Source organism: Podarcis pityusensis, assembly GCF_964106645.2.
Source record: "Podarcis pityusensis genome assembly, chromosome: 13".
Lineage (NCBI taxonomy): Eukaryota > Metazoa > Chordata > Lepidosauria > Squamata > Lacertidae > Podarcis > Podarcis pityusensis.
In genome coordinates, this window is record NC_138038.1 from 50813471 (window position 1) to 50837793 (window position 24323).

Consider the following 24323-nt stretch of genomic DNA (forward strand, 5'->3'; position numbering starts at 1 on the left):
AGGGGCCACTGGAAAGGTGAGGGGCCACTGAGAGGCCATTCTATGCTTCATCAAAAGTAAGCTCCACTGAGCCCAATGGGGCGTACTCCCTGGATTAGAGGACTGCACCCCACAGGAGCAGGGGCTTGGGAAGGTTCAGGGAAGGTGCTTCTTACCAGAGCCTCCTTCTCCTTGCAGAACTGATTGGCCGCTTGCTGCTCCTGGCTGAGGGCAGACAAGGCTTGTGAGAGGCGCTCTTCCACCTCCGAGATTTTCTGTAGGAAAGAAGAGTTAGCCATTTCCCAAAGACAGAGAGGGCCCCCAGCCGCATAATTCCTAGACCATTGTGTTTTATGATTTTCCTGATATTGTAAGTGACCCAGAACTGGTCTGTGACCATAATAACCACCCCCAAAGATACCTTACCGGGCTTTTGGTCTGTGACCGTAATAATAAAATTCTATTCTATCCTTCCTAGACCTGGGGTAATGGGTTGCTGGTTCCGTCCAGGCCTGCCTGGGACATTTCGCTGCCTGAAGCAAAAGGCAAGATGGTGCCCCCCCCCCTTAGCCCATCCCCGAGAGAGACGTCAACCTGACTGAGAGCGAATCTCAATGGGAGAGATTCAGCAGCCCCTGAGCCTATTATTATTATTACTATTATTCTGATTTATAGACCTTTTATCAAAAGACGCCAGGACGGTGTAGAACATTAAGAACACATTTTACGGAGCACAATGATAAAGGCATAATAAAAAGCACCATGATAAAGTACAGTGGTACCTCGGGTTACATACGCTTCAGGTTACATACGCTTCAGGTTACAGACTCCGCTAACCCAGAAATATTACCTCGGGTTAAGAACTTTGCTTCAGGATGAGAACAGAAATCGCGCCGCCGCAGCGCGGCAGCAGTGGGAGGCCCCATTAGCTAAAGTGGTGCTTCAGGTTAAGAAGAGTTTCAGGTTAAGAACGGACCTTCAGAACGAATTAAGTATGTAACCAGAGGTACCACTGTAAGCATAATAACAGTCCCCCCCCCCTAGATTATTTAACGGCTAAAGGACTGAGTAAAAGAGGATGTTTTTGCCTGGTGCCTAAAGACATAATGATGTCGTCAGGTGAGCCTCTCGGGCGAGAGCATTCCACACTTGGGGAGCCACCACCAAAAAGGCCTGTTCTCGTGTTGCCACCCACCAAACCTCTCGGGGAGAGGGACACAGAGAAGAGCTTCGGGCGACAAGCACAGGGTCCTGTGTGACATATGTAGCTCTGACCACCAACACAGAAAAAAGGGGAGGTTGTGTACAAGAGCAACAGGGAGGGGGCTGCCCCATTCTGCCTCATAGTTGATCCAGCGCAGCTACAAAATGCAAAGGTAAAAGTAAAGGGACCCCTGACCATTAGGTCCAGTTTTGGCCGACTCGCTTTATTGGCCAAGGGAGCCGGCGTACAGCTTCTGGGTCATGTGGCAAGCATGACTAAGCCGCTTCTGGCAAACCAGAGCAGCGCACAGAAACGCCATTTACCTTCCCGCCAGAGCGGTACCTATTTATCTACTTGCACTTTGAGGTGCTTTCGAACTGCTAGGTTGGCAGGAGATGGGACTGAGCAACAGGAGCTCACCCAGTCGCAGGGATTCGAACCGCCGACCTTCTGATCGGCAAGTCGTAGGCTCTGTGGTTTAACCCACAGCACCACCAGAGTGCCTCTCTCCAAATTTCCTGGTGGCCCCATGCGCCTGCCTGCCGATGGGCGAAGCTGGAACCCCACCCTCTTGCTGCCCTGCTGAGATCCGTGGCCCAAAACCCCACCTCCTTCTGTTTCCCCAGCGCCTGCTCAAGCCCTTCCTTCTCCGTCTGCAGCCTGCGTAGCGTCGCCGTTCGCTCAGCCTCGTGCCGGTTCCAGCCCTCCACCACTTTGGCCAGGGTCTGTGGAAAGGAGAATGAGAGGCTCAACTGGCTGTCTTCCCTGCCCCCCCCCCCGCCCCGGCAGGGATCCAGGGGGTTCCCCAGCTGTAAAGAGATCCCTCACTCTTTGGGCAGTGAGAGAGAACTGGTGTATTGTCGAAACTGTAGTCAGTTTCCCCCTCCGTCCCCTGGAAGCCACATCCTACACTGGCCTCTGCAGGCCATTTTTCTGGCCTGGACTCAACCACTGCTTGCTTGCTTGCTTGCTTGCATAGGGCTTGTTTTGAAATGACCAACAAGCAGCTGGGGGCTCAATTCCATTCCAGAGGTAAATGCTCACTATGAGGGTTGTTCTTGTTTCCTTTATATGCAGAGGTGACTAGAGCACTGAGCCTACAGCAAATGTACCTTTGAGACCCGTACAATGATCCTGAGAGAGCAAGCAAGGCAGAGGGGCTCTCTGGGAAACACCCGAGATCCTTGTTCAAGCCTGGGATGCAACAGGCACCTCTGCAGTATGAAGAAAGTGTGTGTGTGTGAATTCGACAGTCCTTAGTTTGTTTTCGGTTGCAAGTTTGCTAATATTAATATTGTTAATATTAATGGTTAATATTAAAGCTGGACCATAAAGAAGGCTGATCGCCGAAGAATGGATGCTTTTGAATTCTGGTGCTGGAAGAGACTCTTGAGAGTCCCACAGACTGCAAGAAGATCAAACCTATCCATTCTTAAGGAAATCAGCCCTGAGTGCTCACTGGAAGGACAGATCCTGAAACTGAGGCTCCAATATTTTGGCCACCTCATGAGAAGAGAAGACTCCCTGGAAAAGACCCTGATGTTGGGAAAGATGGAGGGCACAAGGAGAAGGGGAAGACGGAGGACGAGATGGTGGGACAGTGTTCTCGAAGCGACCAGATGAGTTTGACCAAACTGCGGGAGGCAGTGGAAGACAGGAGTGCCCGGCGTGCTCTGGTCCCGGGGGCCACGAAGAGTCGGACACGACTAAACGACTAAACAACAATACAGTGGTGCCCCGCAAGACGAATGCCTCGCAAGACGGAAAACCCGCTAGACGAAAGGGTTTTCCGTTTTCAATGCGCTTCGCAGGACGAATTTCCCTATGGGCTTGCTTTGCAAGACGAAAATGTCTTGCGAGTCTTGAGATTTTTTTTTCGCTTTCCCCCCCCTTTTTCTAAGCCGCTAAGCCTTTAATAGCCTTTTAGCAGCTAAGCCGCTAAGCCTTTAATAGCCGCTAAACCGCTAATAGCGCTAATCCGCTAATAGGGTTGCTTCGCAAGACGAAAAAACCGCTAGACGAAGATACTCGCGGAACGGATTAATTTCGTCTTGCGAGGCACCACTGTATTGTTTTGTGGATAATGAGAGCTGTAAGGCTTTGTGAATCTTATAATATGACCTTTGTTGTGGCTCTGCCATTTTGCGTATTTTTTAGCTGTTTTGTTAACAGCATTTTATAGGAGGTCCTCATTTCGCTGGTGATTTGCAATTGCTTTACTGAGGATTCGTTAATTATTCTATAGGATCCATGTTGCAATTGTGATGCTACTTTATTGTTTGTAAGCTGGTTTGTGATATGTGTGCGAGTCGAAAGTGGCCTAGAAATGGAATGAATGAATGAATGAATGAATGAATGGGCTAAGTTGTTGACCTGGGTGGGTGCTGCAAGTTCTGCCTTTGAAACAGCCCCAGTCATCAGGCTTTGCTAAAAAGAGTGTAGCTTTCAGGGCTGCGGTAGGGAGAAGCTACTGCCAGTGTGGGGAACCTTTGGTCCTCCAGACGCTGCTGAACTGCAGCTCCCATCTCCCCCAACTATTGAGCTGTGCTTTGCTGGGACTGGTGGCAGTTGTAGTTCAGCTGGGAGGACCAAAGGTTCCTGCACCCCAGGGGTCAGAAGATTGTAAAGAACTGCCCTCCCTGCAGTTGCTAAGACCAGCAGCTGCTACATGTAAAAATGTTGAAAGGAGCTCTGCCAGATGAGGCCCATCTAGTCCACCATCCTCTTCTCACTGTGGTCCACAAGCAGGACCTGACCACAGCAGCAGCAGCAGCAGCACTCTCCTCACCTGCAGTCCCCAGTCACTTCTATTCAGAGGCCTCCTGCCTCCATGCCCTGGACTCCCCATGGCTCCAGCAATGATGCTCCAACTCCAACCCACCTGCTGCCGCTGCTGCTCCTGGGCCAGCCTGTCTCTGGGCATCTCGGCCACCCACCCACCCACCTGTCGTGTCGAAGGCTCACCTTATCCAGCTGCTCTATCATGCTGTCTTTCTTCTTGTCCGCCGAGACGGCGACGGCCAGCTGCTGCTGCAGCTCCAAGATGCGATTCTGCAAGGCGTGGATGTGCCGCTCGCAGTGCTGGGTGGGAGGAAGCGGTCAGGAATTCAGTGGTTGTGGAAGGGAAGGGTGAAGCATTTGGGCTAGGGGAGGTAGGAGGAAATGATTCTTGCGGAAGGGGCAACTCAAGTCCTTTCCAAGGACCCCCACTGATGCACCATTCTTCTAGGTTCTCCCCCCCCCCCCCCCACAGTCCTGAGCGATGGAAACTTTGATATCAGTCAAACCCCTAACAGCTAAAATGAAAGATGAAGATTTCCGGGACCTGAGCCAGTCCTGGGGATTATTCAGGAGGCCATGCCTTACTTCTGCCCTGTTTATATCCTCTTATAAATACAGGTGTTCAGTCGCTGCTTCTCTCCTGTCCTACACGGAGCACCCTGCTCAGTGGAAGTGGAGTTCTCCTCTGCCTCCAAGAGCAGAATAAGTCCCCTCTGCGGCAGACAGAAGCAAGCCTTGCTCTGCCTGGTTTGCATGAGCAAACCGTTTGGAAGGAAACAGTCTCCCCCATCCTGCCCCAGACTTGGCTGTCTTGGGTTAGCCTAGGGCAGCAAGGAGGACTCTTTGGCCTGTGAATCTGATGAGACCCACCAGGCCTCCCTATTTGGTCCAGCTGCTCCCACCTGATGTCAGGTGCGGGGCAGGTGAAGACCTGGCTTGGCCATGGGGGCGTTTCCAGGCACCATTGATCAGCTGATCTGTGGCACAGGGCTTTGCAAGAGGTGACAGTCAGCTGATTGACCAGAGCTTTGTAGGCTGTACCTTTGCCCATCATGCTGGGCCAAATGGAGGGGGGGAATAATGCTCTGGCCAGTGGCCAGATCTTGTTGCCCACATCTGGGTCCAGTGGCTGTTAATGGGGATGAGCATCAGGGAACACTTCATGCCAGTTCCCAGAAACTCCCCCCCCCAATACAGATAAGCATAATCAGTATTTAAAGCAATCATAATAATTCAGCAAAACAACAGATTTGCAGCTGAGCTACAAAACAAAACATTTTTCTTTTTTTTTTTTAGTGTTTATATTATTAACTTGTAAGATATGAATTGTTTTGCTTTTTTTAGTTGTTGTTGCTTTTTTAGTTTTTCGAATGTTGGTTTTTGTGTGTTGTGTATTGTTATTTTTCGATATTTTTCATGTTGTTGTTGTGTGGAAAATACTAATAAAATGTATTTAATTATTTTTTAATTAAAAAAAAAAAAGAATTGCAGCTGAGCTATCTATGACTTGGCAGATCCAACTTCAGCAGTACTACAGCTATAGTACTCGTAGCAGACCAATCCCCTGTAAAACAAAAAACAAAAAACCCCGGGCGAATAAAAATGTGTTTAATTGGGCTTGGAAGAGAGCCAGCGATAGTATCACTTGCATCTCAGGGCGGACCTGCCCATCTGTTAAGATATTAGTCAGTGGCCCTCAAGCCCCACTGAGGGGGCTTCTTGGGCTTGGGTACCTTGAATCAGGAAGGCTTTCCCAAGGCAGACCTGTCCGGGCCCAATTCATATGACTTTTCAGTGTCACAATATACTCCCAGCCCTCGTTAAACGTGGACTGGAGTTGCTTTTAGCCAGCTGGACGTCCGTTGAGATGTTGCACCCGCTTCTACCAAAAGCGCCTTCCTGCAGTACCACTGCAAGTTGCTACGTCCCAGCGAGTAATCCGTTCTCCTCCCACCCAGACACGCTTATCACAACGCTGTGTTACAGGCAGTGTTTGTAGCAGAGGGACTGGCATCTCTGCCTGTCATGCTGCGGACCTGAGTCTGACTCCTAGGTTGGCCGGGCACTTCTTGGGGGAGAGGGGGCCATAGCTGAACGGTGGGGCACCTGTTTTGGATACAGCGGGGACCACCCTGTGGCAAATGCGCCACCGAAATGTAGCCTGGCGTGAATCAGCCCAGGGTGTCCAAGGAACGAGAGTTCCAAGTGTATTCAGTGGGGTGTGGGTGTGTGGGTGTGTTGGGGCTCAAGCATAGAGCAAAAAAGCCCTAATAGATGGGTGCCTCTCCTTGCTGCGCTGGGACCAAGAAGGAGGGAAAGCTCTCATGTCACGAGTGAGCAACGGATACTCTTTTAAAAAGTAAGCCCTGGTGTTCAGTGGCTGCTCAAAAGGACATACCGTATTTTTTGCTCTATAAGACTCACTTTTTCCCTCCTAAAAAGTAAGGGGAAATGTGTGTGCGTCTTATGGAGCGAATGCAGGCTGCGCAGCTATCCCAGAAGCCAGAACAGCAAGAGGGATCGCTGCTTTCTCTGCGCAGCGATCCCTCTTCTTGTTCTGGCTTCTGAGATTCAGAATATTTTTTTCCTTGTTTTCCTCCTCCAAAAACTAGGTTCGTCTTACGGTCTGGTGCGTCTTATAGAGCGAAAAATACGGTAACTCCTTTGCATGGGCAGCGCAATGGGACAGAAGCCGCTTCACCCACACACTCCCACCTGCCTCCCAGAAAGGCCGAGATTTGAGTCCTCCAGAATATTTCTCCCAGGAAGTTCCAGGACTTTCTGGAGCAGCTCTCAGAGCCCTGGAGCTTACTTTGGGTTCCCGGCAGCACCTGGGCCAGGCAGAGCAGGCTCCTGCGCTCTAATAGGCTTAGAGGGCTAAATTGAGCCTCGGGAGGGGGCCGGCTAGCCCTCCACCCACCCCAGCAAGCAGCTTAAAGCCGGGCAAGGCGCTCGGCAGCAGCATCACCAAGGTCAGGCTTGTTCCACCGGCACGTGGGCTGGGTCTGCGGCACGCCAGCGCCTCCTCCTGGTCAGGGCTGGCCTCCTTCCCTCATCATCGCCACCACCCACTCCGCTCCCTTGTCCTCCGGAAGATGGTTAGGACAAGAGAGGAGAACCAGATGGAGGCAGGATTCTGTTTGCAGGTTTGGAAGGAGGCTGGAGGGCAGGAGGACAACAATGACAAGAGTGGGTACTTGAGAACACTCCTTTAAAATGTACCGCAGAGTGGATTAAAAGCAAGGGTTGGGCACAAATGAGGTGCCTGTGCCTTTTTTGCACAGCCTAAGAGCTGCCCCTTGAGCAGGTCTCTGAATGTCGGAAGTTTAGGATGGACAAAAGGAGCACACAGTTAAACTACAGACCTCCCTCCCAGAGGAGACAGCGATGGCCAGCAACCTAGATGACTTTAAAAGAGGATTAGACAAATTCATTGAGGAGAGGGCTTGCGATGGCTGTGCTCTGCCTCCAGAATTTGAGGAAGCAAATACCAGTTGCTAGAAATCGCAGGAAGGGAGGGTGGCCGTGCTCCAATCCTGCTTGCAGGTTTCCCACAGGGATCTGTGGGATCTTCTGGAGAAGAGGAGGTTAAGGGGTGATATGATAGCCAGGTTCAAATATATAAAAGGATGTCACATAGAGGAGGGAGAAAGGTTGTTTTCTGCTGCTCCAGAGAAGCGAACACGGAGCAATGGATCCAAACTACAAGAAAGAAGATTCCACCTAAACATTAGGAAGAACTTCCTGACAGTAAGAGCTGTTCGACAGTGGAATTTGCTGCCAAGGAGTGTGGTGGAGTCTCCTTCTTTGGAGGTCTTTAAGCAGAGGCTTGACAACCATATGTCAGGAGTGCTCTGATGGTGTTTCCTGCTTGGCAGGGGGTTGGACTCGATGGCCCTTGTGGTCTCTTCCAACTCTATGATTCTATGATTCTATGATCTGGTCGGCCACTGTGAGAACAGGATGTTGGACTAGATGAGAGCTGGCCTGATCTGGCAGGTTTTTATTAGGTTATCTGCAAAGGATGCTGCACTATGTGGGCTTCGGCCCATCCAGAAAGGCACTTCATATATTCACGACCATGAGAGCCGACTCCAGAGCAGCTGACACAAGTGAGGAATGATTTCACCCTTCGCAAGATTCTGTTAGGCACTCTTGTATTTTGAAAACTAATTGCTGGGCCACTGGAAACTAATGAGACCAAAACCCAACAGGGAAAGTAAACCACACCCAAAGACTTTAGCCTGTCCACCCCAGCTTAAAGAGGGGGGAAAGAGTGGATATTCCCCACCTGTTGTGAAAAAAGCAGGTACCCATATCCATGCTAGTGAAGCTGGAGCTATTATTTTCTAGATGAGTTATTATGGTGTCGCAAGTATACAGTCATGTCTAGGGCTATACAGGCTGTGTGAAGCTTAATAGATTCAAGTTCTGCCCCAGAACGGAGCCACATTCTGCATCCTAAATCATGGAAATCAAAGCAAAGTCTCATGGCCTCTTGCTGATTTTGCATAAAATTGGTTTTTTAAAAAAACAAAACAAAAAAACCACCAAATATATTTTTACGTGGCAAGCTTTTTGGAGGTGGGAGAAGAAAAGGGGCCACAGAGAACTCTGAAGATCTCCGGAAGTTCAGCTCCACTTCCCTTTGGCTGAAGATCAGGGCTGACACAAACATACAAACTCAAGCGTCGCTTCCTTGCATATTTGGGAAACGCAGCCTCGATTTGATGGTGAAACCGGCTGACCCCAAAGGTGGTGCGCTTTTAAAGCAGAGGCTTTTCTGCACGGTTTGGACACATATCAGGGATACGGCTGTCGCCCCTTCCAGCATTGCGATCCACTGAGAGGAAGGGGCTGCTGAAAAGCAGATCTACTGGACCTTATCCCTTTCCCCAGAGAAGTCAGGACTCCTGGTTTCTTTCGTGAAGAGGTTACAGTTCAGCAACAACCGCAGCTTGCAGCCCTGATCCCGTCTTCCTAACTGCCCATGGAACTCTGCCCATGTTGAAGGTGAATGTAGGGGGGCACGTGGCTGGAAGGTCAGAAAGCTCATTATGGGCCATGATACCGGCTAAGTCCGAGTAGCTTTACTTAAAGTCGCAGGTCACATGACACTTACTTCATACCCCCCCTCCAGCCATACTGGTCCATCCTTCAAGCCTCTTTGGTTGCCTAATGCAAAGCAGTAATCCTGGCAATTAGGAGAGGCGCAGGTGAGAAGGGGGGGGGGTGTGAGGCCGCTGGGCCAATGGACTAGGCTGCGTTTTTTACTAAACACCGGCCTGCGTGGAGCATTTTCCCCGGCAAAGAAATCCTCAAACAGTTGGATTTCTTTGTTTAGGGCAATGGTTCTCAGAGGGTGTGGCAGGAGAGGATGGCAAGTGTGGCAGGAAGATTTGAGGACAATCAAAGAAACATTTCAGTGTAGTATAGTATAGCATCAAAAAATACATTTTTGCAGAATATGGATAGATATCTTTCCAAAATGAAAGCAAGAAGATCCAAATGATACTCAGGACATTCCTAATTGTGATCTTTTCATTTTCCAATGAATTTCTTATCAATAAAAAATTCAGTGTGGCATGAACAAATTTTTATTTGTTCATCGTGTTTTTAATTTTATAGCATTTTTAATATTCTGTTGGGAGCCATCCAGAGTGGCTGGGGAAACTCAGACAGATGGGCGGGGTATAAATAATAAAAAAATATTCTTATTATTGTAATTGTTATTACTATTAATTTTATTATTATTGAAGTGTGCCCCACAGAAAATTTTTTGAGAACGACTGTTTCAGGGGAAGAATATGACTTTTAAAAGCAATTTGGGGGGAGAAGAGGACAGGGCAGACCCAGGCCTAGCAGCCACCCGTTCCCTCATTCTCCCACAATCCTTTGTGAATCCTTCAGGCAGGCTCCACAGCTGTCAGGTGCCACTCACCTTCCGCCGGGCCTGCTCCTTGTCCAAAGAGTCCTTCAGCAGGTGGGAGTCGGCATATGGCGGGTGCTCACGGAGTTGGCCCAAGCGCAGACTGGTGTAGCGGGGAAATAGCTGCTCGAAGCCGGCTAGGGAGCCAGGAGGAGAGACCTCCTGCAGGGGCCTGGCGCTAAGGGGACAAACGGAAAGGCGACGTGAAGGCAACAGAGGCTCCTTCAAAACCAACCACAATCGATCCCTCCACCCTTCTGACACTCTTACTCTTTAGCTTCTGGCATCTTCTATCCCCAAGACGCCAAGACAAGGACCCAGGAGTTCTAGAGCCTGCTCTCTCTCAACATTTAAGGGTTGGCTGAACCACTTCCTGGCCTTTCACCCCAAGGGCTGTCGTCTGTCTACTGATCCTCCTTTTACAATATTGCTCCTACACTGGGGTCTCTGCATTTCTCTACCGTGGGTAACTTCTGGCCCACAGGCCTCATTAGCTGGGCCTTAGGGACATGGGTGGCGCTGTGGGTTAAACCACAGAGCCTAGGACTTGCCGATCAGAAGGTCGGCGGTTCAAATCCCCGCGACGGGGTGAGCTCCCGTTGCTCGGTCCCTGCTCCTGCCAACTTAGCAGTTCGAAAGCACATCAAAGTGCAAGTAGATAAATAGGTACCGCTCTGGCGGGAAGGTAAACGGCGTTTCCATGCGCTGCTCTGGTTCCCCAGAAGCGGCTTAGTCATGCTGGTCACATGACCCGGAAGCTGTACGCTGGCTCCCTCGGCCAATAAAGCGAGATGAGCACCGCAACCCCAGAGTTGTGTGCGACTGGACCTAATGGTCAGGGGTCCCTTTACCTTTTAGGACTTTCTTTGGCCAAGCCTTGCCCACCTGTTCCACCTCACAATGTGAGGTGCAGGTACAGGCAGGACTGAGCCAAAAAAAGGGGGGTTGCAGGCGCTGCAAATCAGGCGCACCTGCAATGCCTGCATGGCCGCGCTGTGAAGCCGTGACAACCAGCTGGTTGTTGGTGCTTAAGTGCCTGCGCTGCTCTATGCAAGAACAGCTGATATTCGGGACTGGCACAGCTGTGTGTGGTGCTTTAAAGCTGATCCACAGGGCTTCAAAGTGAGGTGCACGCTCTATGCTAGCCCGGGGGTTGGGGAATCACATCACTGTGATGTCACGTGATTGATAAGTTGGTGACCTGCAGAGGGTAGTGGAGTTAAGGGATCTGGCCCACCAGCCAGATCCAGTTCTCCACCTCTGCTCTCTAGAACTGTGGACTCCAAAGAGAAGCTTTGTATGAGATCATCTACCCTAGCTAAAGGGAAGGCACCTCCATTTATCCTTCAAATGTGTGAGGAAGCAGAGAAGCGAATTCTGGTCTGGATGCAACACTGAACCATGGTTTCTCATGACATGCACCAAGCAAAACCAATCAGAAACTCATGCACATTACCAAGGCTCAGGACTGAACCAAGGTTTGTGTAGCATGCAAACTAAGCCACGGTTGTCAAAGGCCCCCAATGATTTCAAAAAAACAGCATGTGGCGAGACATCAAGGCTCCTCAACAGAATCTGAAATTCACCCAAGAGCTTAAACAGGGTTGTTTATCTGTCTCCTGAGATGAAGCTGCTTCTGGCTGGGAAGAGCTGTGTAGCAGGAACCCCTCAAGGCTACAATAGCAACTGACCCAGAGCAAATGCTCTTTTTTCGGTCGGTACGCATCAGTATAGCATACTGCTACCTCTTTTTCCCTGCCACCATCTCACTGCCGCCGCTTCTGCCCAAATGCCTCTGCTCTGGCATGACTTTTATGATCCTCAGGCACCTTCCTGGAATGTGCTTTGGCGCGCAAAGGGTTGCACTAAAGCACCTCCAAGAGGCTGTGCCTTCCACAGCGTAGCAGCACCTATTTTTCTTTTTAGAAAAAAACACCAACCGCTGCCCAGAGCCCTAGGAAGTCTGTTCATGTCCTGAGATGAACTTACTTGAGCAAGGCTGTCGTGCTGTCACTCTCAAAGGAGTCATCGTCTTTCCGCTCAAAAGTCCGCAGTGCCACAGCATCCCCTGCAGGCAGAAGGGGGGAAATTGTTGTCTGCAGGTCGGAAGCAGCTTTGGGGGTGAAGGGAGAACCGGCTCCGATTTTGGTATAAGGCCACTTCCAGTGTTCCTGCTTGGGAGGCTGGCTAGAGAGAACCTGCTATAGATTCAGGGGTGAGATGAGAGATCAAGAGGTGGGTGGCAGTGGAAGTGTGCCATGCAGGGAAGTGAGTAAAAAGGACCAGGATTAGGGGAGCCTCTCCAAAGGGATGTCTGGTTGGACCATGTTCCCCCACAAAAAGCTTTTTTTAAATCCTATTTTTTGTACCCCCTTCGTGGATCACTGCCTTGCCGTGGCGAAGGGGCTTGAACTATGGCAAGTTCTTAAAGAAATGGGGGTGCCTGATCACCTCATCTGTCTCCTGAGAAATCTCTATGTGGGACAAGAAGCTACAGTTAGAACTGGATATGAAACAACTGATTGGTTCAAAATTGGGAAAGGAGTACGACAAGACTGTATATTGTCTCCCTGCTTATTTAACTTATATGCAGAATTCATCATGCGAAAGGCTGGGCTAGATGAATCCCTAGCCGGAATTAAGATTGCCGGAAGAAATATCAACAACCTCAGATATGCAGATGACACAACATTGATGGCAGAAAGTGAGGAGGAATTAAACAACCTTTTATTGAGGGTGAAAGAGGAGAGCGCAAAATATGGTCTGAAGCTCAACATCAAAAAAAACGAAGATCATGGCCACTGGTCCCATCACCTCCTGGCAAATAGAAGGGGAAGAAATGGAGGCAGTGAGAGATTTTACTTTCTTGGGCTCCATGATCACTGCAGATGGTGACAGCAGCCACGAAATTAAAAGACGCCTGCTTCTTGGGAGAAAAGCAATGACAAACCTAGACAGCATCTTAAAAAGCAGAGACATCACCTTGCCAACAAAGGGCTGTATAGTTTAAGTAAATATGAAGTGTAAAATAAAGATAGAGGAGAATTAAATACTTTCGAATGTTAAAATAAGTAAATGAAAAGAAGGTTAGAAGGATTTGCTGGAGATACGATTCAAATTAGAATACAAAGCAGAGAAGTGAGAGGAAGTCGCGGAAATAAGTAAATGGGAAAACGGTTCTAATGGTTTAATTTGATTTTTTGTTACTTTTTTATTGTGATTTTTTGTCTTTTGTATCTTTCTTTGTACTGTGTGTTTTTGTTTTTTTTTGTAGGATGTATGTGATTTGTTTTTCCTTTTCTACTTTTTTCTTTTTCTGTAATCTTAAAATTGGAATAAATATTCTTTAAAAAAAAAACAACAAAGGGCTGTATAGTTAAAGCTATGGTTTTCCCAGTAGTGATGTATGGAAGTGAGAGCTGGACCATAAAGAAGGCTGATCGCCGAAGAATTGATGCTTTTGGATTCTGGTGCTGGAGGAGACTCTGGAGAGTCCCATGGACTGCAAGACGATCAAACCTCTCCATTCTGAAGGAAATCAGCCCTGAGTGCTCACTGGAAGGACGGATCCTGAAGCTGAGGCTCCAAGACTTTGGCCACCTCATGAGAAGAGAAGACTCCCTGGAAAAGACCCTGATGTTGGGAAAGATGGAGGGCACAAGGAGAAGGGGACAACAGAGGACGAGATGGTGGGACAGTGTTCTCGAAGCTACCAGCATGAGTTTGACCAAACTGCGGGAGGCAGTGGAAGACAGGAGTGCCTGGCGTGCTCTGGTCCAGGGGGTCACGAAGAGTCGGACACGACTAAACGACAACAAAATTTTTGGTACTCTCACCATGAGCAGCATCCCTGGACCCACGAAGCATGCCTTGCAGATGGCAGCGCACGTTCTCCATCTCAGAGATGTGGCGGGACTCGACGGCAGGTCCCTGCAGGAGAGAATGAAAGAGGCCTGGGTGTTTTATCCTGCGTCTCCAGCCTCTCCCCAGCCACATGACCTCTCCTCCTCACCTTCCTGTAGGTGCTGGCCTCCACACTGGTTGAGAGTCGGTGGCTGAGCTCCTCCGCCAGAGTGTCCAGATCTACTTCGGGGGCCTCCGCTTCCCTGGAGAGACCCAAGCTGTGCTGGTTCTCCAGGTGGGAGCGGGCCTGAGCCTCAGCCTGCCGGCTCTGATGCAGCGAGGCATAGAGTTGTGCCGTCACCTGGGAGGTATAGGGGGTGCCCGCCTGAGAGGAAGGGACCTTTTGCCCTGGGGAGGCAGGAGCCGAGGGTGGCAGCAGCTCCATGTCGCTCAGAAGATCCTCGCTGTGGATGGAGGAGCTCAAAGTCCTGCAGGCACTCTTGTCGGCCATGGGTACAGTTGGAGGTGGTAGTTCCAAAGCCTTTGCCCAAGCCGGCCAGGCTGCAGGAGTTCTGTGCTCAGAAGCCCAGAGCCCCTGTCATAATGCGGAGTGTCCCGTGACAACAGGACTCCGACAGATGGAAGGTGCTTTCAGACATGCTGGCCCGTCCGGAGTGCCGGCAAGGAGATGCTGGAAGGAGAGGCCTCGCCTGGGGCTGCAGGAACAGGACTGAGCAGGTGATGCTTCCCAGCTGGTACCCTGAAGAGAAAACGATACCCGTTAGGGGCATAGAATGAGCTTACAGAAGGACAACGGGAAGAACACAGGTGACATCAAGGGTCGGATTCCAGCTAAAGAAAAGCCCTGCCCTGCGCCACTGCTAGCCTTTGCCCTGTATGGTGGCATTAGTCCCCATTTCCTGATGGGCACATGGCTCAACTCCTACTTGGTTAAAGCTCTATTGATCCAGGGAACCTGGGTGGGCCTCCCCCCCCCCACACATGCTGCTGGACTATAAGTCCCATCAGCTACAGCCAGTGCCCAGGGGCAATGGGATCTGTAGTCCAGCAACATCTGGAGGGTCCTGCTCTGCCAGCCCCACACTCCTGCCCTAGAGGGATCCCACTTCTTGCCCCTTAAAGCTCCACACTCACTTTCTGAAAACTGAAAACAATCCCAAGCATGCCTCCCCCCACATCACACACTCTCTTCCCCTTTAAGCGCCCCCACCTCAGTTTTAATGGCAGGCCCCCTCCTACAACTCCCACCCCCAAATCCCCCTGGAGCTCCACCCACAATCCTCTGGCCCCGCCCACACCTGTCCCCCGCCTCGCACCTGCCACAGGCCCCGCCCACACTGCGCTCCCCTCTCCCAAAAGACGTTGAGGTAAATCCTAATTCTCTCTCACACACCTCCCCCCCCCCGCGGGCCCCCCGGTTCTTTCCCGCCGTTTTAAACGCCTTCGCGCCCCTTCCGTCCCGCGCTCGCCCACCTCTAGGCCGCGCCGCCCGCCCTCAAAAATAGCACACACACAAAAAATACAAAACCCAAACCAACCAACGCTTGGTTTTCATTTAGCTTAGGCCTACGCAACTCCTGGCAACCACCTTGGCAGGGAGAGCGGGGAGGCCGCCGCCGCCATTTTGCTTGAGGGCAAGAGCGCGGGGGGCGGGGAAAGAGAAAACGCGCGTGCGCGAGCCGCCGAACGAGACGCGGGCGGGCGGGCGGAAGCGCGGTGAGAAGAACACGCACGCGCCGAGCGGCCGACCAATCAGCGCGCGCACATGCTCTACCGCGCGCTCTCGCTCCTCCCGGAAGTATAAGAGGATTCGGAAGCTGCCGAGCAGGGCGGGGGTTGCCATAGAGACGAAGGTGAGACTCCGGTAATGAGGGATGGGGGCGGGGGCTGTAGGCCCCGAGGGTCTTCAATACGGGGAGCCCGCTGAGGGGCCAAAACGGCGACCACCCGGACCTTCCCCACCAAGGGCAGGACCAGCCCAGCGCTGGTGGGGGAGACTGTGGGTAGAGCTCCAGGGCTGGCTGGGCTGCTCCTCTTGGTCCTCGGCCTCACTGCCTGATAGGAATCGGAGGCTGACCGGGCAATGTCCCCGCTGCCCACCCACCCCGTATCCGTCCCCACAGTGAGCGTTGAGGGGAGCAGGGCGCGTTTAACTTCTCTACTTTCGAATTCCAAAAGTGAGGGGTGCTAAACGGATGTAACATGACTTGGGAATTCAAAAGAGATTTTGGTTAAAGTGATACAATTTAGTTTTGCTGGGTAAGTAAAAAGTGTGTAAATTGCATAGAAATCATTCAAAATGATTGCCAAGCACTTATATTGTTATTGTTGTTTAGCACTGCCTAACATTTTCAGAAGGGAAAATTAAAATTAATGTTTTCTGAAAGCAGTTTATGTGCTTCTTCATCAAACATAGACTTACCAAGATCAATGTTGTCCAGTCACAAAAATAATAGCTGGTTCAAATGCCTCACACCCAAAAGCATCTTTTTAACACTCCCCCACTGAAGAAATCTGCAAAAAATCAAGTTTCACTGCTGCCAGAGTGTATCAGGTGGCTCATGCCAGCGAGCCCAGCTTCACTAGGGCAGTGGAGGTGGAGGGGACTTTCTCAAGCCTGCCAACCTACCTCTGCCCTGGCAGCAACCCAAAGATGTGGGCTGGATTCCCCCCACTGCCTTGTACCCCCCCCCCATTTTTTTCATAGGTTTGTTCGTAATGGTGAATGGGTGCCACTTGCAAGTAAATATTAGGTAAGCCTTGGCTGATTCAAATGTTTACTAAATACAAGAAAAATAAACATTCACAGATCACTCTACAGGGCATCAGAAAATTTTCTGGGGCAAACAGTTTTTTTCTACACACACACACACACACACACACATTAACCTGTGCAATTAACCCTAAGTTGCATAGGAAATTTTCTGGGAAGCCAACATTGCTGGCAACACTCCTGGCAAGAGCCACACCTCTCTTTTTGGTGCTCCAAAAGGAAGTCATGGGTGGGGGACACACCTTTCTTGACCCCACTAAATGCCTCCACAAGCAATTGGACCTGGTGGTGGGTGGGATCTCTGTATCCATGTCAGGTGTGCATGATGGATTCCTCACTTTCCTTGCAGATGACGGTGCATAATTTGTACATATTCGACCGCAATGGAATCTGCCTGCACTACAGTGAGTGGAACCGGAAGAAGCAAGCTGGCATTTCTAAAGACGAGGTGAGACTTGAGGCTTGAGATATGCAGAGCAGGAGGCCAAGGCTTAAGCCTGCTAAGGACATAGTGTTATAAGAATTTTAAGGTCTCAAATACAGAGTAAATATTCATAAATGCACACATATCTAAATATACGATATGTCTGAAATAGTATCGGAGAGCAATCCTGAAGCCATTTTGACTCTCCCAATGACCTCAAATATTCCTCTGCAGTAAGGGAGGCAAATGGGGAAAGTCTTTTTGCTTGCAAATCCTGACTTAAGGGTGCATTTGTGTATGAATAGGGTGCTCCAGCGACCTGGATCCAGGAACTAAAGTATTAACCATTACAAAAGAATAACCAGTCTTCCACTGCAGTCAATGACCATTATCAGGTATCCTGGCAGGCAGGATTTCTGCTGTAGACCGCCTCCTCCTGTGATGTATGTATAATGCTTTGGGGGGGTGGTCTTGGGCTACAGGGTGGGCAATTTCAACAGTCCATACAAGGGCTTGCGCACCATTGTTCAGGGTTCTCCTCCCTCCTGCATGTGGTGAGTGGGGGCCCTGTTGCAACAGTTCCTTGAATAAAGATCAGGCTTACTAGCCACTTTGCTTCTCAATATACTCTGGTTGGCCTCTGTGTTTTTCTCCTACCGATAGGGAACCCACTTAAGGACTCTATATGGGCTCCGTAATACCCCATAAGGGAAAGGGAGCATTTTTTTACTTATAACTATAGGAAGAGCCCTGCTGGATCAGGCCAGTTACCTATCCTGTTCTCACAATGGCCAATCAGATGTTTCAGTGGGAAACTCACAAACAGGATCCAAGCACAAGAGCCCTCTCCCCTCCTGCTGCGTCCAGCAAATGGTATTCAGAAGCATTGCTGCCTCTGACCATGGAGGCAGACAATAGGCATCATGGCTAGAGTCAGTTGATAGCCCTTCTCCTCCAAGAGTTTGTCTAATCCTCTTTTTAAACCATCTCTTGGTTGGTGGCCATCACTGCCTCCTGTGGGAGTGAGTTCCATAGTTTAACTATGCACTGCACCAGTCTCTTACTGGGATCTTTAAAGCCCTAAACGGCCTCGGTCCTGTATGCCTGAAGGAGCGTCTCCACCCCCATCGTTCAGCCTGGACACCGAGATCCAGCGCCGAGGGCCTTCTGGCGGTTCCCTCATTGCGAGAAGTGACAATACCCATTCAGCAGAGGAGAAGGGGAAATGTGAGGATGTTTTCCTTTTATGCAACTTTGCAAACCTGTTCTAAGATACATTTAGCACCATGAGCGTGGCAGGGACCCTGAAGTGTGTAGTAGGAACCCCCCCCCCAATCATTCAGTTTGTACAAACTTCACACACACTCACACTCACACACTACATACGCTACGCTTCTGTTATAAATTCATAGAAAATCAACCATACATCGGATTTGCACTGTTCCACTTTTATTTTACTCCATGAAGGAAGGACTACAAAATGGGGAAGGTTTGATACGGGGCAGCCATAATCCCTTCAGCATACCAGCACATCCACAGGAGCCCTGCCCAGTTGCTATGCCAACCCTGATGGTCCTAGACAGAAGACCATCAAGATCACAAAGAACTTGCATATGGGAGTGGATTCAGCACGGACTGGAACAAAGGACAATAATCAGCTCTTCCCTCCGGGGGCAGGAAACTGCAAACTCCCCTCTGTCACCTGGAAAGTACTCATGGGGAGGGGGAAAGGGGGAACCAGCCAGGCGACAGAACACTCAGGTTACCACCACAACTCCTCCCTCAACCCCTCCTTTCTGTGATGTATGTATGATGTTTCTGGGGGTGGTCTTGATCTATAGGATGGGAATTTCAAAAGTCTTTATAAGACCTTGCACACCATTTTTTCTGTGTCCTTCCTCTCTCCTGCAAGTGAGGGGAGCACCCTGTTGCAACAGATCAATAAAGGCCAAGCCTACAGGCTGCTGTTTTGCTCCAAGTTATCCTGGTTGGTGTCTTTGTTTTTGTCCAAGGGAGCCCTCGGATTTTTCCGTTAACAAGTGTAAAGTGTAAGTCTTCCGTGGAAGGGGATTGTGCAGCAACATCACACTTCCACCTCCTGTACTAATCCGTGATGCAAAACACAAGCTCTCTCTGGGGAAACATGAAATTGTGGTGGTGTTTACGTGCGTGGGGCAGGGAGAGGGAAGGGTGTGAGTAAAAAGAAAAGTTCAAAAGCTTCCTAGCTTGAATGATACTATGAGTTTAGCAGCCTTTAGCAGCAGCCACTTTCTAATTTGGGGAATTCCGGTGTTGAAGCTTCCAGGGGAACAGCAAGCTCCATTTGGGGAAGTTCTGCTGGTTATGTGACTTTGGGTGATTCACATCAGATAAGAGGTTTTTTTCTTGAAGAGGCGCTCAAGAGGCCAGAGGGTTACATACAGTAGCCAACCATTAGAAATTCCTCCTAGTAAAGTTGGGTTTTGTGAAGCAGTCATCTCTACAGTATATTCTTAGATTCAGCTTCAGAAGGAATATTTTGTATTTTGGGTTTTTTTAGTGAGTTATTTTTGGCTATGATGCAAGTATGCTTTGCACATGTTATGGGTTAACTTTCCTAGGCACTTCTGTTGCTGTAACATATCGTACCCTAATGTCTATCAGTTGCATTGATTACCGCATTTTTCGCTCTATAGGGCGCACCGGACCATAGGGCGCACCTAGTTTTTTTGGGGGGGAATAAAGAAAAAAATCCCCCAACCCCAGCCTCCAGAACGGGTCCGGGAGCGGGGGCGAGGTTGCGCGCAACCTCGTCTTCGCTTCCGGAGCTTGCTGCTATCTGCAAGCCTTCTGAGCCCAGCGGGAACTCCTGCCGGGCTCCGAAGGCTTGCGGATATCTGCCCGAAGCCCGGGGCATGCAGTGCTGCGCTCCTCGGGGTTCGGGCTGCAGGCTGCTATCCGCAAGCCTTGGGAGCCCAGCGGGAACTCCCGCCGCGCTCCGAAGGCTTGCGGATAGCTTCCTGAAGCCTGGAGAGCGAGAGGGGTCGGTGCGCACTGACCCCTCTCGCTCTCCAGGCTTCAGCGAAAGCCTGCATTCGCTCCTTGGGCCCACACACATTTCCCCTTCATTTTTGGAGGGGGAAAAGTGCGTCCTATAGAGCGAAAAATACGGTATCTCTTAAGGGTCCCATTGGCTTTGTCTGTGGTTTCTGTGCCATGAATGTCCTTGTACGGTTAGCCACAGGGGCTGGCGCCAGAGCAGAGCAAATGAGCATGACGGAGTTCTTCATCCTTGCCATGGAATCTCACCCCATTCTCCCTGTGAACACATTCATTTTTTTTCTCTCTCTCTCTCTCTCTCTCTTTCTCTCCCTCCCTGCAGGAGTTCAAGCTGATGTATGGCATGCTCTTCTCCATCCGCTCCTTCGTTAGCAAGATGAGCCCTGTGGACATGTATCCTTTCTGCTTAAACAACAGCCTCAAAAGTATCACTCTTGCGGTTTTTTGACAGAGGCAGCCTGACTGAAGCTTTTTCATTCACACGGAGGAGGGGAAAGCAGCACTATCTACTTAAGGAGTAAAACTTGTTTGGGAGGGAGGGGGCTTAGCCAGCTGCCTTTGCCTGACGTCTCCTTCCTCCAGTTCTCCTTAATTCCTTGCACCCCAGGAAAGACGGCTTCCTCTCCTTCCAGACCAGCAAGTACAAGCTGCACTACTATGAGACGCCCACGGGACTCAAGGTGGTGATGAACACAGACTTAGGGGTGGGCAACATCCGAGATGTCCTGCATCAGATCTACAGCTATGTGAGTCGGAAGTGGGGGGGTGCCGCCTCCTCTCCTGCTCCCCATCCCATGATAATCCCTAGGATGGCTCTCCTGTGTACAGATGCCCTCCAAACGACTCTGCAGTGAAGGAAGAGGAGTATTCACATGGCACCCGCTGCAACCGCCAATCATTTGCTAAATGGTTCTGCGTAAACACCAAAGCTATGTTCGCATAAGCAAAGGCATAATAATAATAATAATAATAATAATAATAATAATAATAATAAATTTATTATTTATACCCTGCCCATCTGGCTGGGTCCCCCCCAGCCACTCTGGGCGGCTTCCAACAAAACACTAAAATACAGTAACCTATTAAACATTAAAAGCTTCTCTAAACAGGGCTGCCTTTAGATGTCTTCTAAAAGTTTGGTAGTTATTTTTCTCTTTGACATCTGGTGGGAGGGCGTTCCACACGGCGGGCGCCACTACCAAGAAGGCCCACTGCCCGGTTCCCTGTAACTTGGCTTCTCGCAGCGAGGGAACCACCAGAAGGTCCTTGGTGCTGGACCTCAGTGTCCGGGCTGGACAATGGAGGTGGAGACACTCCTTCAGGTATACTGAACCGAGGCCGTAGCAGGCGCAGGTCCTAGAGGGGTTATTCCCCCAGCCGCCTCCAATCTGGCACCTTCCAGATGTTGTCCTGCAATGCCCACCATCACTTTCACTGACCCTCGGTTGCGCTGGTTGGGGTTGATGGAGGCTGGGAGTCCAGCAACAGCTGGAGGCCACCAGGAGGGTGTGTCCTACAGCAGCCATCCTCAACCTTGGGTCTCTAGATGCTGTTGGACTACAACTCCCATCATTCAGCATGGCCAGGTATGATGGGACTTCTAGTCCAAGAATGTCAGAGGACCCAGGCTGGGAAAGCTGGTTTCTAAAGAGGGTCTGATTTGGCCCTCACCAGCCTGTTGCCTTCCTGATATTTGGGGCTGCAACTCCCACCCCCACCCCCCAGGTTCAAACTGCCTGGAGGGCGCCAGGCTGGGGAAGGTTTTGTTATGTTTTCAGGCCCTTGCTTAATAGCACTAGAAGTTAACCATGGGTAATTTCTGTTAACTATGGGCATGTTATCAGAATGGCGGGGGGGCGGGGAGTGGTTTATGTACAGTCATACCTTGGATCTCAAACACCTTGGCTCCCAAACGATCAAAACCCGGAAGTGAGTGTTCCGGTTTTTTAACGTTCTTTTGGAAGCCGATGTCCGCCAGGGCTTCCGCAGCTTCCGATTGGCTGAAGGAGCTTCCTGCAGCCAATCAGAAGCCACGCTTTGGTTTCTGAACATTTTGGAATTCGAACGGACTTCTGGAATGGATTCTGTTCGACTTCCAAGATATGACTGTATAGTGATTATGAATGCAGTATTTAAAATTTATTATTTTTCCCCAGTACTGATTTTTTTCTGTTGGTGCACTTTTTATATTTTATGGGTAAATTGAGTAAAAAATGAGAGAGAGAGAGAGAGAGAGAGAGAGAGGTAGCAGCAGGTGAAATAGATCAACTGGTCAGGCCAAAGCTCTGTATATTTTGTTAAACAGCAGTTACCTGATTTTGAGAGACCACCAAATTAGGGTTTAGGGGTGCAGCCTTTCAGAAGGGAGCCCAGGCTCCTGCTTCCTCTGGGCCTTTCATTCATCTCCTCCAGTGCATTTGCCCCCTTCCTTGTCCAGCAGTTGCTTTGACTCAGTGGTTGCCACCATGCCAAAGCGGACAGGAGTCCTTTATTTCCCACTTCTGTGTTGGCAGCAGGGAGAACGGTGCTCTTAGGGTATCTACTGCTGTCCTGAGAGAAGTGCGAATGATCCCAAAATAAGAACGAATCATCAGTCACTGGGGTTAGTCAAAATAGAAATCTTTTTTGGAGCGGCAGGTCTCCCAATGTTTGGTTTTCATTTCCCTGAAGCTGTTTCAGTTGGGGTCCAGAGGGGGAGGAGGGGTATTCTCATCTCACCGACCTCGTGATTCTCCTTTCAACCAGCTTCTTCCCTCTCCTCCCTAGATCTACGTGGAGTATGTGGTCAAAAACCCTCTGTGCAGCTTGAACGAGAACATCCAGAGCGAGCTCTTTCGGAGCAAGCTGGACAGCTTCATCCGTGGGCTGCCCTTCTTCTCAGCTCGGGCAGGCTAAGTGGTGCGGGTGGGTGTTTGCCTTTTCCCGTTCCATTGCTGTAAATACTACAGTTCCCACGATGCACATGGAGTAGTGTCTGGCAGGGAGCTTGGCACTTTCTCTGCTGGGTGTGCCATCATCAAAACAACAGTCATTCCCTGCACTTCAGCCATAACGGACTTGTGGCCCAAACCAGAGCTCTGAGCTTGGATACCTTTTGGACAGCGGCTTTCTCCGCAGTGCTTTCCTCCGTTCCCTCCACCGCCCCTTGACCCACGGCTCCATCTTTTCTCCCATTGCGTATTCCCCTTTGGTTGGGACCCCAGGAGCCCCTCTTCCTTCCCCTCCTGACCGTGACACACAGTCCTTTGCCAGCCCAGGCCTCTTCCTTTCTATTTATAGAGCTTTGCCTCATCCCTTTCTTCCCCCTCCGCCCCCCAAGCTCCTATTTATAGCCAGTCTCTTCTCCTGCTTTTCCAGTCCAGCGCTCTCCCAGCCTGGGCATGACATCAAGTGCCCCGGGGCTAGGGGGGTGCTGCTTGGACGCAGCGGAAGATGCAGCGGCACGTCCTTCCCAAACACATCTCGCGAAAAGACGGGCCAGCAATCCAACTTCACGTTTCCGCCACCAGGAAAGGTCGACGAGCAACACAGGTCGAGAAGAGAGCTGTACTGTATTCTTTTTTTTTTTGCTGGGTCCACCTTTCGTGAATTAAACAAAATGCCACCTTGAAGATCAGAAGTTGCTTTGATCACCCTCAGCCTTCTCTAGGACTCTCTGGGATTTGCTGGTTAACTCGGTTGCCATTGCCCCCCAGACTGTGTTATGTTTGCAATGGCTGCTGGGCCACCTCCACAAAAACCCCTATGTCAAGATGAGAGTCTCAGCTTCTTCGTCGCCCTGCAAACGAGATGCCGAAGGCCAGCGAGGCAGCAGCTCTTCTTCAAATTGGACTAACCGGCTCGTTAAATCGTTGGCCTCAAGTTCTTGCGTCACACGGGGCTTTTTACCTCCTCGGGCTTCGATGTTCAGAGAAGGGAAACAAAGCGAAAGCATCGGCAGATACACCTCCAGGCCAGAAATTAAGTGCCTGGGTTAACCACCGTCTTGCTTCACCCCCCCCCCACCCCCCTTGAAAGGCCACGGCCAGTTGTGCCCATCCCTTATTCTCTGTTGTTCATTCTGAGCGTTTTAAGCTCTGGGAGTTCTGTGTGTGATTCAAGCTTGTTTCCCACTTCTTTAAATGCGAGCTGATTTAAAAAATTATGTCTCTTGTTCTCTCTTGTCATGATCAATTTTGCATGCTTTGAAAGGTTTCATATTGCTGTGCTGGTGATCTCGGTCCGTTAAATGGTATAAAACCTTAGCCTGGAGATGCATCCAATTAAATGCCCCTCAAGGTCACTTGGTGGACGGCTTGGACTTGCATTCAAGGGCTGACAAAATGACATT

General features: G+C 50.3%; 4 protein-coding genes across 9 annotated transcripts in view; 2 read left to right on the top strand and 2 right to left on the bottom strand.

Moving 5' to 3' along the window:
* The window catches only part of GUCY2D (guanylate cyclase 2D, retinal), a 70312-nt gene extending 69340 nt beyond the window's left edge, over positions 1 to 972 (bottom strand). Inside the window, exon 1 of the mRNA XM_080979645.1 lies at positions 762 to 972. The gene's annotated coding sequence lies outside the window, so the exon portion shown is untranslated. The remainder of the gene's footprint in view (positions 1 to 761) is intronic.
* The window catches only part of CNTROB (centrobin, centriole duplication and spindle assembly protein), a gene marked incomplete at its 5' end in the record, with an annotated part of 33810 nt that extends 19563 nt beyond the window's left edge, over positions 1 to 14247 (bottom strand). The window contains 7 exons of the mRNA XM_080980092.1: positions 156 to 254; positions 1792 to 1908; positions 4148 to 4264; positions 9906 to 10071; positions 11883 to 11961; positions 13730 to 13823; positions 13906 to 14247. Of these exons, the coding sequence (XP_080836218.1) occupies positions 156 to 254; positions 1792 to 1908; positions 4148 to 4264; positions 9906 to 10071; positions 11883 to 11961; positions 13730 to 13823; positions 13906 to 14247 (1014 nt within the window). The remainder of the gene's footprint in view (positions 1 to 155; positions 255 to 1791; positions 1909 to 4147; positions 4265 to 9905; positions 10072 to 11882; positions 11962 to 13729; positions 13824 to 13905) is intronic.
* LOC308462339 (uncharacterized protein) overlaps positions 1 to 24323 on the top strand; it is a 73681-nt gene that overhangs the window by 36335 nt on the left and 13023 nt on the right. The window lies entirely within an intron of this gene.
* Positions 14380 to 24146, top strand: TRAPPC1 (trafficking protein particle complex subunit 1). 6 transcript variants are annotated; one of them, XM_080980049.1, is made up of 6 exons: positions 14380 to 14474; positions 16880 to 16978; positions 20316 to 20386; positions 20601 to 20739; positions 22760 to 22897; positions 23351 to 24146. In XM_080980049.1, exons 1-5 carry the CDS (start codon positions 14394 to 14396, stop codon positions 22886 to 22888), a joined length of 519 nt encoding a protein of 172 aa, XP_080836175.1. In that variant the 5' UTR covers positions 14380 to 14393; the 3' UTR covers positions 22889 to 22897; positions 23351 to 24146. The 6 variants fall into 6 exon arrangements, with proteins under 6 accessions (XP_080836175.1, XP_080836174.1, XP_080836177.1 ...); XM_080980048.1 differs by having other exon boundaries at positions 22760 to 24146; XM_080980051.1 differs by having other exon boundaries at positions 14423 to 14564; positions 22760 to 24146.

Excerpts from the sequence above, each read along its gene's own strand:
- TRAPPC1 (XM_080980048.1), top strand. The coding sequence starts at position 14,394 with ATGCTGGCCCGTCCGGAGTGCCGGCAAGGAGATGCTGGAAGGAGAGGC. Across the intron at positions 14,475-16,879 it reads GCAGGAACAGGACTGAGCAG|ATGACGGTGCATAATTTGTA; the intron begins GTGATGCTTCCC and ends CTTTCCTTGCAG. Across the intron at positions 16,979-20,315 it reads CTGGCATTTCTAAAGACGAG|GAGTTCAAGCTGATGTATGG; the intron begins GTGAGACTTGAG and ends CCCTCCCTGCAG.